Consider the following 13,566-nt stretch of genomic DNA (forward strand, 5'->3'; position numbering starts at 1 on the left):
CTTCTATTCCTACACTCTGAAGGGTTTTAATCAGGAAAGGATGCTGTATTTTGTCAAATGCTTTTTCGGCATCGATTGAGAGGATCATATGGTTCCTGAGTCTTTTCTTGTTGATATGATGTATCACACTGATTGATTTGCGAATATTGAACCACGCTTGCATCCCAGGTATGACTCCCACTTGATCGTGATGGATAATCCTTTTAATGTACTGTTGGATTCTATTAGCAAGTATCTTGTTGAGGATTTTGGCGTCCATATTCATTAGGGAAATCGGTCTGTAATTCTCCTTTTTGAGGGGATCTTTGCCTGGTTTGGGGATCAAGGTAATATTGGCCTCATAGAATGAGTTTGGTAGCTTTCCTTCTGTTTCTATTTTTTGAAATAGCTTTAGGAGAATAGGTATTATTTCTTCTTTGAATGTTTGGTAGAATTCCCCAGGAAAACCGTACGGGCCTGGAGTTTTTTTATTTGGAAGGTTGTTTATCACTGACTCAATTTCTTCATAATTAATTGTCCTGTTTAAGGAATCAATTTCTTCCAGTTTCAATCTTGGTAGTTTATAGGTTTCCAGGAAGGATTCCATCTCTTCCAGATTGCTTAGTTTATTGGCATATAGCTGTTGATAAAAATTTCTAATAATCCTTCCAATTTCAATGGTGTTCGTCGTGATCTCTCCTTTTTCATTCATAATTTTAATAATCTGGGTCCTTTCTCTTTTCTTTTGGATAAGTCTTGCCAGTGGTCTGTCAATTTTATTGATTCTCTCCAAGAACCAGCTTCTTGTCCTGTTGATCTGCTCTACTGTACTTCTGGTTTCTGCTTGATTGATTTCAGCTCTAATTTTGGTCAACTGCTTCCTCGTACGTGGATTAGGCCTGTCCCTCTGTTGCTGTTCCAGCTTCTTGAGGTGAGAATATAAAAACTGCATTTTAGATTTTTCTCTTCTTTTGAGTGAGGCTTGGATGGCTATGTATTTCCCCCTTAGGACTGCCTTTGCAGTATCCCATAGGTTTTGGACTGTTGTATTTTCATTCTCATTGGTCTCCATAAATTGTTTAATTCTATCTTTGATTTCCTGGTTTATTGAGTCATTCCTGAGCAGGATGGTTCTTAGTCTCCAAGTGTTTGAGTTTCTTCCAAATTTTTCCTTGTGGTTGAGTTCCAATTTCAGAGCATTGTGGTCTGAGAATATGCAGGGGATAATTTCAATCTTTTGGTATCGGTTGAGACCTGTTTTGTGTCCCAGATCAGGGTCTATTCTTGAGAATGTTCCATGGGCATTAGAATAGAATGAGTCTTCTTTGGTTCTGGGATGTAGTGTTCTATATATATCTAAGAGGTCCAACTCGTCGAGTATGGCATTCAAAGCCTTTGATTCTTTGCTTAGTTTTTGCCAGGGTGTTCTGTCTATTTCTGATAGTGGAGTGTTGTGGTCCCCTACTATTAATGTATTTTTATTTATATGTCTCTTTATTCTGGTTAAGAGTTGGCTTGTGTATCTTGCTGCTCCCCTGTTGGGGGCATATATATTTATAATTGTCATATCCACTTGTTGGATACTTCCCTTAAGAATAATATAGTGCCCTTCTGCATCTCTAACTATAGTCTGTAGTTTAAAATCCAATTTATCTGCTATGAGAATTGCTACCCCAGCTTTCTTTTGAGGTCCATTTGCGTGAAAGATGGTACTCCATCCCTTACTCTCAGTCTGAATGCATCTTTGGGTTTGAAATGAGTCTCTTGTAGACAGCAAATGGATGGGTCATTTCTTTTTATCCAATGTGCAACCCTGTGGCATTTATGGGAGCGTTCAAACCATTTACATTAAGACTGATTACTGAGAGATATGATTTTAATAATGCCATGTTGCCAGTAAAGTCTTTGTTTGTATTGGCTGTAACTTTCTGATCTGTATTACTCTTGGGGCCTTTTTACTTTTATAGAACCTCCCGTAATATCTCCTGTAGGGCTGGTTTCGTGGTTACAAAATTGGTTAGTGACTGGCGATTCTGAAATGTCTTTATTTCTCCATCAGTTCTGAATGACAGCCTTGCTGGATAAAGGTCCTTGGCTGCATGTTTTTCTCTTAAAGAGCTTTAAATATGCTCCCCCAACCCTTTCTCTCATTCCAGGTCTGTGTAGACAGGTCTGACGTAATTCTGATGCCTTTGCCTTGGTACGTGAGAAATTCCTTTGCCCTGGCCGCTTTCAATACTGTATCCTTGCATCTAATATTTGTGAATTGCACTATGACGTGACGTGGCGTAGGTTTGTCGTGGTTGAGCTTGGGAGGGGTCCTCTCTGCCTCTTGGACATGAATGTTTGTTTCCCTCACTAGATTAGGGAAGTTTTCAGCTACAATTTGCTCAAATATCTCTTCTAGACCTCTGTTTTTCTTCACCCCCTCGGGGATGCCAATGATTCTAATATTGGATCGTTTCATTGAGTCAGTAATCTCCCGTAACCTACATTCGTGGGCGTGGATTTTTTTAAGACCATCTTCTATTTTCATTTTTTCCTCTATTAACCCATCCTCCAATTCACTAACCCGTTCCTCTGCTTCTGCGACCCTGGCCGTCAGAGCCTCTAGTTTTGCCTGCATTTGGCTCATAGAATTTTTAATTTCTGTCAGATTCGTTCTCATTTCCTGTCCTTAGGGATTCTATATTCTCAGTAACCTTTTCGTTAATAGTTTTTTCAATTCTACTCATCATTTTGACCATCGTTACTCTGAATTCCATTTCTGATAATTTGGTTATATCCATATCCATTATTTCTGTGGCAGAGGCCACAGACTCACTGTCTTTTCTTTGCTGGGGGAGGTTTCTCCTTCTTGTCATTCTGATGAGGAGAGGTTGCGGGGTTTCCAGAGCCCAAATTATTGACTGGGTCCCAGGCCGTGCCCCTTGTTTTATAGGGATCTTAGGGATGTGGACTTCTTCTTTAAAGATTTTATTTATTTCTTTATGTGGCAGCCAACCAGCGAGAGAGGGAACAGAAGCAGGGGAGTGGGAGAGGAAGAAGCAGGCTCCCAGCGGAGGAGCCCGATGAGGGACTCCTTTCCCGAACGCCGAATGCCGGGATCACGCCCTAAGCTGAAGACAGGCGCTCAATGACTGCGCCACCCAGGCGCCAGGGTTGTGGGCTTCTTGATTTTTCAGCCTGCCTTCTGTGTTCTGGGGGAGGCGCCTGCCGCACGGATACTCAGGCAACCCTGTTTGGGTACAGTCTCCGTGTCCCCTGCGAGGGGGGATGGGGATGGCCACTCTCTGAGCCGGTATTTCCAGGCTTTTGTTCTCTGGCGGCTTTCCCTGGTGGTTTGCTGTGCCTCTTCTGAGAGTTAGAGCAGCAGCGGCCGAATTTCAGCCTCTGTCACAGAACAGAGGGATTGCGGCCCGTTCTCTACTAATGTTCTGGACACTTTAACTCTGTTATTGTTGGTGCTGCTCAACCCTGCAGCATCTGGGGATGTGCACCCCACACCCGCCGTCCCAGCCCTCACTTCCAGGGCCGGCGAGTCTCTGTGTGACCTCTCCTTTTTCATTCATAATTTTAATAATTTGGGCCCTTTTTCTTTTCTCTTGGATAAGTCTTGCCAGTGGTCTTTCAATTTTATTGATTCTCTCCAAGAACCAGCTTCTAGTTCTGTTGATCTGCTCTACTGTACTCCTGGTTTCTAATTCATTGATTTCTGCTCTCATCTTTGTCTACTGCATCCTCATGAGTGGATTAGGCCTGTCCCTCTGTTGCTGTTCCAGCTTCTTGAGGTGAGAATATAAAAACTACATTTTAGATTTTCCTATTATTGTGAGTGAGGCTTGGATGGCTATGTATTTCCTCCTTGGGACTGCCTTTGCAGTATCCCATAGGTTTTGGACCATTGTGTTTTCATTCTCGTTGGTCTCCATAAATTGTTTAATTTGATTTTTGATTTCCTGGTTTATCGAGTCATTCCTGAGCAGGATGGTTCTTAGTCTCCAAGTGTTTGAGTTTCTTCCAAATTTTTTCCTTGTGGTTGAGTTCCAATTTCAGAGCGTTGTGGTCTGAGAATATGCAGGGGATAATTTCAATCTTTTGGTATCGGTTGAGACCTGTTTTGTGTCCCAGATCAGGGTCTATTCTTGAGAATGTTCCATGGGCATTAGAATAGAATGAGTCTTCTTTGGTTCTGGGATGTAGTGTTCTATATATATCTAAGAGGTCCAACTCGTCGAGTATGGCATTCAAAGCCTTTGATTCTTTGCTGAGTTTTTGCCAGGGTGTTCTGTCTATTTCTGATAGTGGAGTGTTGTGGTCCCCTACTATTAATGTATTTTTATCTATATGTCTCTTTATTCTGGTTAAGAGTTGGCGTGTGTATCTTGCTGCTCCCCTGTTGGGGGCATATATATTTATAATTGTCATATCCACTTGTTGAATACTTCCTTTAAGAATAATATAGTGCCCTTCTGCGTCTCTAACTATAGTCTCTAGTTTAAAATAAAATTTATCTGATATGAGAATTGCTACCCCAGCTTTCTTTTGAGGTCCATTTGCACGAAAAATGATACTCCATCCCCTTACTCTCAGTCTGAATGCATCTTTGGGTTTGAAATGAGTCTCTTATAGACAGCCAATGGATGGGTCATTTCTTTTTATCCAATGTGCAACCCTGTGGCATTTATGGGAGCGTTCAAACCATTTACATTGGTACTAAGAACTGAGAGATAGAATTTTAATGATGCCATGTTGCCAGTAAAGTCTTTCTTTGTATCGGTTGTGACTTTCTGTTCTGTATCACTCTTGGGGCCTTTTATCTTTATAGAACCCCCCTTAATATCTCCTTTAGGACTGGTTTCATGGTTATGAAATTGGTTAATGGCAGGCGATTCTGGAATGTCTTTATTCTCCATCAGTTCTGAATGACGGCCTTGCTGGATAAAGGATCGTTGGCTGCATGTTTTTCTCTGAAAGAGACTTAAAAATGCCCCCCCCCCCCAACGCTTTCTCTCATTCCAGGTCTGTGTAGACAGGTCTGACATAATTCTGATAACTTTGCCTTGGTCCGTGAGGAATTTCTTTGCCCTGGCCGCTTTCAATACTGTATCCTTGGATCTAATATTTGCGAATTTCACTATGATGTGACGTGGCGTAGGTTTGTCGTGGTTGAGCTTGGGAGGGGTCCTCTCTGCCTCTTGGACACGAATGTTTGTTTCCCTCGCTAGATTAGGGAAGTTTTCAGCTACAATTTGTTCAAATATCTCTTCTAGACCTCTGTTTTTCTCCACCCCCTCGGGCATGCCGATGATTCTGACATTGGATCGTTTCATTGAGTCAGTAATGTCCCATAACCAACATTCGTGTGCATGGATTCTTTTAAGACCAGCTTCTATTTTTGTTTTTTCCTTTATTAACCCATCCTCTAATTCACTAATACGTTCCTCTGCACTGGAGATATTCATTTGTAGAGATCCAGATGTATCTTCCTATGTCTCAGGCTGATTCTGTGGTTGTTTAGGCTGGTCTGGTACCTATCCAGCTTGACTCAGGGGACCAGCTGAAAAAGGGGTCCCCTACTCCTCTGCCATCTTAACTCCTCCTCTTCTACACCTCTTCTGCTCACATGTAGACTCAGAGACAAAAGTGTTAAACATTTCAAGGTGGCATGGTGTACTGGGTGTTATACCCAAGTAATGAATCATGGAATTTTACAACAAAAACTTGGGATGTACTGTATGGTGAGCAACATAACATAATAAAAAATTATTATAAATTAAAAAACCCTCCTTTAAAAAAATAAATAAAACAGCAAATCTTTACCAAAAATTTTCAAGGTGGCAAAACCAGATCATTAAGCCAAGCAGGAACCTTTCTCAGTGTGGGACCCTGTGCAAACACGCAGGCCACAACACTCACGAGGCCAGCCTTGAGAAAGCTAGATATGAGTGAGAGGGAAAGGATTGTTATTATGCAAACCAGGAAAATAATGGGAATATCTGCTTTTTCCTCAGTGTTACCACTGGAAGAAAGAGCCTGACAGAATGACGGAATCTGGAATTGGGCAGAAATACTCAAGAACAGACTCCTGGGGTGCCTGAGTGGCTCAGTCATTGGGCATCTGCCTTTGGCTCAAGGCGTGATCCCAGAGTCCTGGGATCGAGCCCCACATCAGGCTCCTCCGCTGGGAGCCTGCTTCTTCCTCTCCCACTCCCCCTGCCTGTGTTCCCTCTCTTGCTGGCTGTCTCTCTCTCTATGTCAAATAAATAAATAAAATCTTTAAAAAAAAAAAAGAACAGACTCCTTATCTCATACAGGCAGAGAATAATGGAGGGACTGAGGAGACCTGGATCTCTTGTGGGCTCTGATAAACCATGGCTTAAGGGAAACCACACTATATGTCTGGAGTTAGTTGGCTGAAAATCAAGATTGTGGCATTGTACTTTATGGTATAAGTTAATGCTGTGTAGGGGTTAGAATAATGTTTCTTCCATTTTTATAGGTCTTTGGCTAAGACACCTTCTGTAATAAAAAACAGATAAACAGGAGAATAGCTAACAGAAGTTTTATACCATATATATTTCCTATATATGGAGAGATCCAGATAAACTAAATGACTTCCTGAAATTCCCAAGCCATTACCTTAAAAACCACCTTCAGATAAAGATAAAAGATTTTGGGGGAATGGGAAGGCCACATATGGGAGGTTACTAGAAAAGGCAGAGTAAATAAGTGTATGGTTGTTGTGCAAATTTAAGTCACTAGCTTCTCCACTGAAAAGAGTTTCTAGAGATTTTCCCATCCCTCCCTAGTAGAGAGAGAGAGACAAGCTTATAAATGAAAATTCTCATTATTAACATATATGTCATTGACAAAAGGGTACCTTCTACTCTAGTTTTCAGGAGGTTTTTTTGTTGTTTTGTTGTTTTTTGTTTTTTCCTATTGAAGCTAGAGAGCTAGGTTCTTGTCTCATGTTGTTGAAGAATGAATCCCGCAGACAACACAGTGAGTAAAGTGATAGAAGTTTATTAAGTGAAGCTACAGAAAAAGCTCTCAAGAGTGAGAGGGGTCCCAACAGGGTTGCCAAGGAGGGCCTTTAGGGTTGGTCTTTTATAAAAAGCTAACCAGGGAACTTAAATCTTTTTAACATCTCTATTGATAACTACTTCAATGGCTTACTTCCTTTTTAGGGTCCATTATTCTTTGTTGGTCACAGGTGATTATAAAGACACCCACCCTGCAGGACTCACCCCACACACTTAGGGCAGGGTGGCCCTCCACCCCACACACCTAGGGCAGGGTGGTTCACCCTAGGGTAGGGTGGTCCAGTTTGTCCCCTTATCTCTGGTTTCCCCACACCTCTGCATTTTTGGGATTTCTGTGAGTCTGATCACATAGCCCCCTATCTATCTCTCCATACCTGCCCCTGCTATGTCAGCCCACTATGTCACTATGTCTGTTCTTTCTTAAAAATAACACGTGTAAAATAATCTCTTTGCAAAAGAGGCACACTTTGAGGTGGAAAAATTTGCTCCCCTCTTATAGGCATTCCTACAACGACTAAGCCTACAACCCTGGAAGTGGAGATAAAGAGATCATAAGTAAATAGTGGGAACTCTAGGCTATCAGAAATGACCTTGAAATCCTTTACTCCAGTAGTCTTCTGCTCAGAAAAGCAGAAAGCTAACTCTGTGACTAAACCAATGTGAGTTCAGTCCTTGGTGAGTTAAGAAAGTGGACCAGATTGAGTTGTTGCACAAGAAAACTTTATTTCCAGCAAATAAGTAGATCATGGAGAATGGCTTTCAAAGCCATGACTCTCTGAGCAAGGGTGGATGGATTCCTTTTATTTAGGGTTAAAAAGAATATTTAGATAGGGAAGCCTTGTCATCAGATGCTGAGGTGGGCATAAGGTCACATGCATGACCCTTAGGGAAATATGTTATACACATATTGTATATTATGTAAGTGAGGCTTGTGCTTCTCTTTGGGTGGAGAATTTATTATTATAATGAGGTTAAATGTAGTTGTTTTAGAGGTCACTCCCTGGTCCATCTGTGCTGGTGTGAGGCAGGAATTACTCTCAAACAGGTCTGGGTGGTTTGGGCTGGCTGGGGGTCTTGTCAGGGCAGTTGGCATTGACTGTGAGGCGGTTACTAATTCTATTTGAATGAGTTAAGAGATAAGCTGGAAAGAAGAGCTTAGGGGAAAATGTGGGACAGTGGTCAGTGAGTATAAGCTGGATGGCAGTAAGGTAAGGTCTTCAGGTCTATCTGGTGACAACTCCAATATTATGTTTGTACTTACAGGTCATTCCTTCCCCACAAGGTCTTACTGTTAGGAAAAGCAACCAGAGGCAACTCTCCGAGATCTCTGTCTGAAATATCCAGTAGAGAGAGGAAAATGAAATGTATTTTGAATCCTCTTTGGAAATATATCTTAAGTCCATGAGTTTGTTGAATACTATCAGAAATATTTTCTGTTGGTGTAAGCTGAAAATTGACAACATATTTTAAAACATTTTTGAGCAGCTCTGTAATCATAAATTTTCCATATAGGAAGCTGACATTCAAAGATCAATAGGAAATTTTATTAGTCTTGCCTTCCCATTTTAAAATGGAAAAGAAAACAAAAGTAGTGGTCAAAAGAGTATGGTACTGGCACAAAAATAGACACACTGATCAAAAGAACAAAATAGAAAACCTAGGAATGGACCCACAACTATATGGTCAATTACTCTTCAAAAAAGCAGAAAAGGATATCCAATGGGTGGGGGGAAGACAGTCTCTTCAACAAATGGTGTTGGGAAAACTGTACTGCCACATGAAGAATAAAACTGTACCGCTGTCTTACCCTATACACAAAAATACATTCAAAATGGAGTAAAGACCTAAATGTGAGAATTGAAATCACAAAAATCCTAGAGGAGAAGACGGGCAGTAACTTCTTTGACATCAGCCCTGGCAACTTCCTACTAGATATGTCTCTTGAAGCAAGGGAAAACAAAGGCAAAAATAAACTGTTGGGATTTCATCAGGATAAAAATGTTCTGCAAAATGAAGGAATCAACAAAATTACAAGGAAAACCTACAGAATGGGGGAAGATATTTGCAAATGACATATTAGATAAAGGGTGAGATTCCAAAATAAATAAAGACCTTGTTGAACTCAATGCCCAAAAAACAACAACAAAAAAGTGATCAGGAAATGGGACCATAGATCAACAGAACGGAATAGAGAATCCAGAAATGGACCCTCAACTCTATGGTCAACTAATCTTTGACAAAGCAGGAAAAAACCATCCAATAGAAAAAAGACAGTCTCTTCAATGGATGGTGCTGGGAAAATTGCATAACTATATACAAAAGAATGAAATTCAACCATTCTCTCACACCATACACAAAGATAAACTCTAAATGGATGAAAGACCTCTATGTGAGACAGGAATGCATCAAAATTATAGAGGAGAATACAGGCAGTAACTTTTTTGACATAGGCCACAGCAACTCCTTTCATGACACATCTCCAAAGGCAAAGGAAACAAAAGCAAAAACGAACTTGTGGGACTTCATCAAGATAAAAAGCTTCTGCACAGCAAAGGAAACAGTCAACAAAACAAAGAGGCAACCCACAGAAAGGAAGAAGATATTTTAAAATGACATTAAAGATAAAGGGCTAGTATCCAAGATCAATAAAGAACTTCTCAAACTCAACATACAAGGAACAAATAGTCAAATCAAAAAATGGGCAGAAGATATGAACAGACACTTTTCCATTGAGGACATACAAATGACTAACAAACACACAAAAAAATGTTCAACATCATTAGCCATCAGGGAAATTCAAATCCAAACCACATTGAGATACCACCTTACACCAGTTAGAATGGCAAAAATTGACAAGGCAAGAACAATAAATGTTGGAAAGGATCTGAAGAAAGGGGATCCCTCTTACACTGTTGGTGGGAATGCAATTTGGTACAGCCACTTTGGAAAATAGTGTGGAGGTCCCTCAAAAAGTTAAAAAAAGAGCTACCCTATGATCCAGCAATTGCACTACTGGGTATTTACCCCAAAGATATAGACATAGTGAAGAGAAGGGCCGTATGCACCCCAATGTTCATAGCAGCATTGTCCACAATAGCCAAACTGTGGAAGGAGCCAAGGTGTCCTTCAACAGATGAATGGATAAAGATGATGGGGTGTGTATATATAATGGAATATTACTCAGCCATCAAAAGTGATGCTTACCGAACGTTTGCAGCCACATGGACAGGACTGGAGGAGATTATGCTAAGTGAAATAAGTCAAGCAGAGAAAGACAATCATATGGTTTCACTCATTTATGGAACATAAGAAATAGCAGGAAGATCCATAGCAGAAGGAAGGGAAGAATGAAGGGGGGGTAAACAGAAGGGGAAATGAACCATGAGAGACTATGGACTCCAGGAAACAAACTGAGGGCTTCAGAGGGGAGAGGGGTGGGGGACTAGGATAGGCAGGTGATGGGTATTATGGAGGGGGCATACTGCATGGTGCACTGGGTGTTATACGCAAAGAGTGAATCATGGAATATTACATGAAAAACTAAGGATGTACTGTATGGTGACTAACATAACATAATAAAAATTATTATTAAAAAGATGAAGGAAGACAATCGGTAAGCCAATATATAAGCATCAAATTTTCATGCTTGTCTTGCTTGTTATTTCACATCCTATTACCCATATTTTATACATCACAAATATATTTTTATTGACCATATATACTTTTAAATCATTTTATTGGATGTCTAAGTTTGTGTTAACATAGTAACCATTGGCCCTATCTGGCTATTGGGCACTTAAGATGCATAAGTTAAATGTACGTGTGGGACTTCATCAAGATAAAAGCTTCTGCACAGCCAAGGAAACAATAAAAAAAAAACAAAAAACTAAGAGGCAACCCATGGAATGGGAGAATATATTTGCAAATGATGCTACAGATAAAAGACTGGTATCCAAGATCTACAAAGAACTTCACAAACTCAATACGCAAGAAACAAATAAACAAATCATAAAATGGGCAGAAGATATGAACAGACACTTTTCCAATGATGACATACAAATGGCCAAAAGACATATGAAAATATGTTCAAAATCATTATCCATCAGGGAAATTCAAATCAAAATCACACTAAGATACCACCTTTTGCCAGTTAGAATGGCAAAAATCAACAAGGCAGGAAACAGCAACTGCTGGAGAGGATGTGGAGAAAGTGGATCCCTCCTACATTGTTGGTGGGAATGCAGGTTGGTGCAGCCACTCTGGAAAACAGTGTGGAGGTCCCTTAGAAAGTTAAAACTTGAGCTACTTTATGACCCAGCCATTGCACTACTGGGTATTTACCCCAAAGATACAGACGTAGTGAAGAGAAGGGCCATATGCACCCCAATGTTCATAGCAGCATTGTCCACAATAGCTAAATTGTGGAAGGAGCCAAGATGCCCTTCAACAGATGACTGTATTAAGAAGCTGTGGTCCATATATACAATGGAATATTACTCAGCTATCAGAAAGAACGAGTTCTCAACATTTGCTGCAACATGGACAGCACTGGAGGAGATAATGCTAAGTGAAATAAGTCAAGCAGAGAAAGACAATTATCATATGGTTTCACTCATTTATGGAACATAAGAACTAGGAAGATCGGTAGGGGAAGAAAGGGTTAAAGAAAGGGGGGTGTAATCAGAAGGGGGAATGAAGCATGAGAGCCTATGGACTCTGAGAAACAAACTGAGGGCTTCAGAGGGGAGGGGGGTGGGGGAATGGGATAGACTGGTGATGGGTAGTAAGGAGGGCACGTATTGCATGGTGCACTGGGTGTTATACGCAACTAATGAATCATCGAACTTTGCATCAGAAACTGGGGATGTACGGTATGGTGACTAACATAATATAATAAAAAAACATTTTAAAAAAGATGCATATAGTCAAAATTGCAGTGTGTTCTAATTACAAAATACACACAAGATTATGAAGAGTTAGACTGAAAACAAAGTAAAGGATCTCATCAATAATTTCATGTTAATTGTAAAAATCATACCATGTCCATATAAGTAGAAATATGCAAAAACTTATTCATGTAATATAGTATATAGAATTAATATCATTGTTAATTTCAACATTAATAAATATTTCAAATTAAACCAATATATTACTTAAATCAATTTCACTTTTCAAATGTGGCTGCTACAAATGTTTAAATTACTAGTAGCTCACATTATATTTCTATTAGATAATGCTGCTCTAGGCGTTTTAATTAACCTCGAAAAGGAAAATAAGAGACAGGACAGCCATGATTATTGTTTCTTGGCAAAGAATATCCCAAATTCCCTTGTCATGGCCCCCAGGACTTCCTTATTCCTCAGGCTGTAGATAACGGGATTGAGCATGGGAGTGAGGATGGTGTAGAAGACTGCCAGAATCTTATCTTCTGCTGGTGAACGGAGATTCCTGGGCCGAAGGTAGGTGTAGACAAAAGGTGCATAGTAAAAGGTCACTACGGTTAAATGTGTTGAACAGGTGGTGAAGGCCTTTTTTCTTCCCTCTTTTGAGCGCATGTGGTAAACAGCAAAAAGAACACGTCCATAGGAAGCGGTAATACCAAGGAAAGGAAAGAGGAGAAAGAGACTTGTACTCACAAAAACCATGTACTCATAGACCCAGGTGTCTATACAGGCCAAAGGCAACATGGCTGGTACATCACAGAAGAAGTGATTTATAGCCCTGGACCGGCAGTAAGGGAGATGGAGGGCATAGACCGTGTGTGCCAAAGAGTTGATAGACCCCAAAATCCAAGATCCTAGGATCATTTTCACACACATCATTTTACTCATGCGGATGGGATAATGGAGGGGGTGGCAGATGGCCACATAACGGTCATAGGCCATGGAGGACAGGAGTAAACCTTCAGAACATGCCATGGTCAGGAAGAAGAAGCTTTGCACCCCACACCCCAGGAAGGAGATACCTTTCTGGCCAGACAGGAAGTTGAAAGCCATCTTTGGGACGGTGGTCGAGATATACATTAGGTCCATGAGGGAGAGCTGGCTGAGGAGAAAGTACATTGGTGTGTGGAGCCGGGGATCTAAGCGTATGAGGTGAATCATGGCTGAGTTACCCACTGAGGCAAGAAAGAATATGAAGATGATAAGGAACAAGAGAAGCAGGCCAGTTTGATTTGAGGGAAACAGCCCCAACAAAATGAAGTCATCCGAAGTTTGATTCCATGTCTCCATGAAATTGTACCGTTTTCACTCCTTTGAAAGAAAAATAAAGACAAAAACAAAGCATGCAACAAAAATTAAAACAGGAGCACAAAAAGGATCTCTTATTTTATGAATGTTTGTTTAGAATGAATTGTTTTTTTTTCAATACTGCTGCTTTCAGGGGCACCTGGGAGGCTCAGTTGGTTAAGCAACTGTCTTCAGCTTAGGTCATGATCTCAGGGTCCTGGGATCGAGTCCTGCATTGGGCTCCCTGCTCAGTGGGGAGCCTGCTTCTCCCTCTCCCTCTGCAGCTCCCCCTGCTTGTGCTCTCCTGCTAC

General features: G+C 40.7%; 1 protein-coding gene across 1 annotated transcript; it reads right to left on the reverse strand.

The window, feature by feature from the left end:
- Window positions 1-12,319: 12,319 nt before the first annotated feature.
- On the reverse strand, window positions 12,320-13,258 carry LOC113250224 (olfactory receptor 2L13). Its single transcript, XM_026491570.2, has one exon. The coding sequence runs from the start codon at window positions 13,256-13,258 to the stop codon at window positions 12,320-12,322; it is 939 nt and encodes a 312-aa protein (XP_026347355.2).
- Window positions 13,259-13,566: the final 308 nt, after the last annotated feature.

The sequence above is a fragment of the Ursus arctos genome, unplaced genomic scaffold (genome assembly GCF_023065955.2).
Source record: "Ursus arctos isolate Adak ecotype North America unplaced genomic scaffold, UrsArc2.0 scaffold_5, whole genome shotgun sequence".
In the NCBI taxonomy this organism is placed as follows: domain Eukaryota; kingdom Metazoa; phylum Chordata; class Mammalia; order Carnivora; family Ursidae; genus Ursus; species Ursus arctos.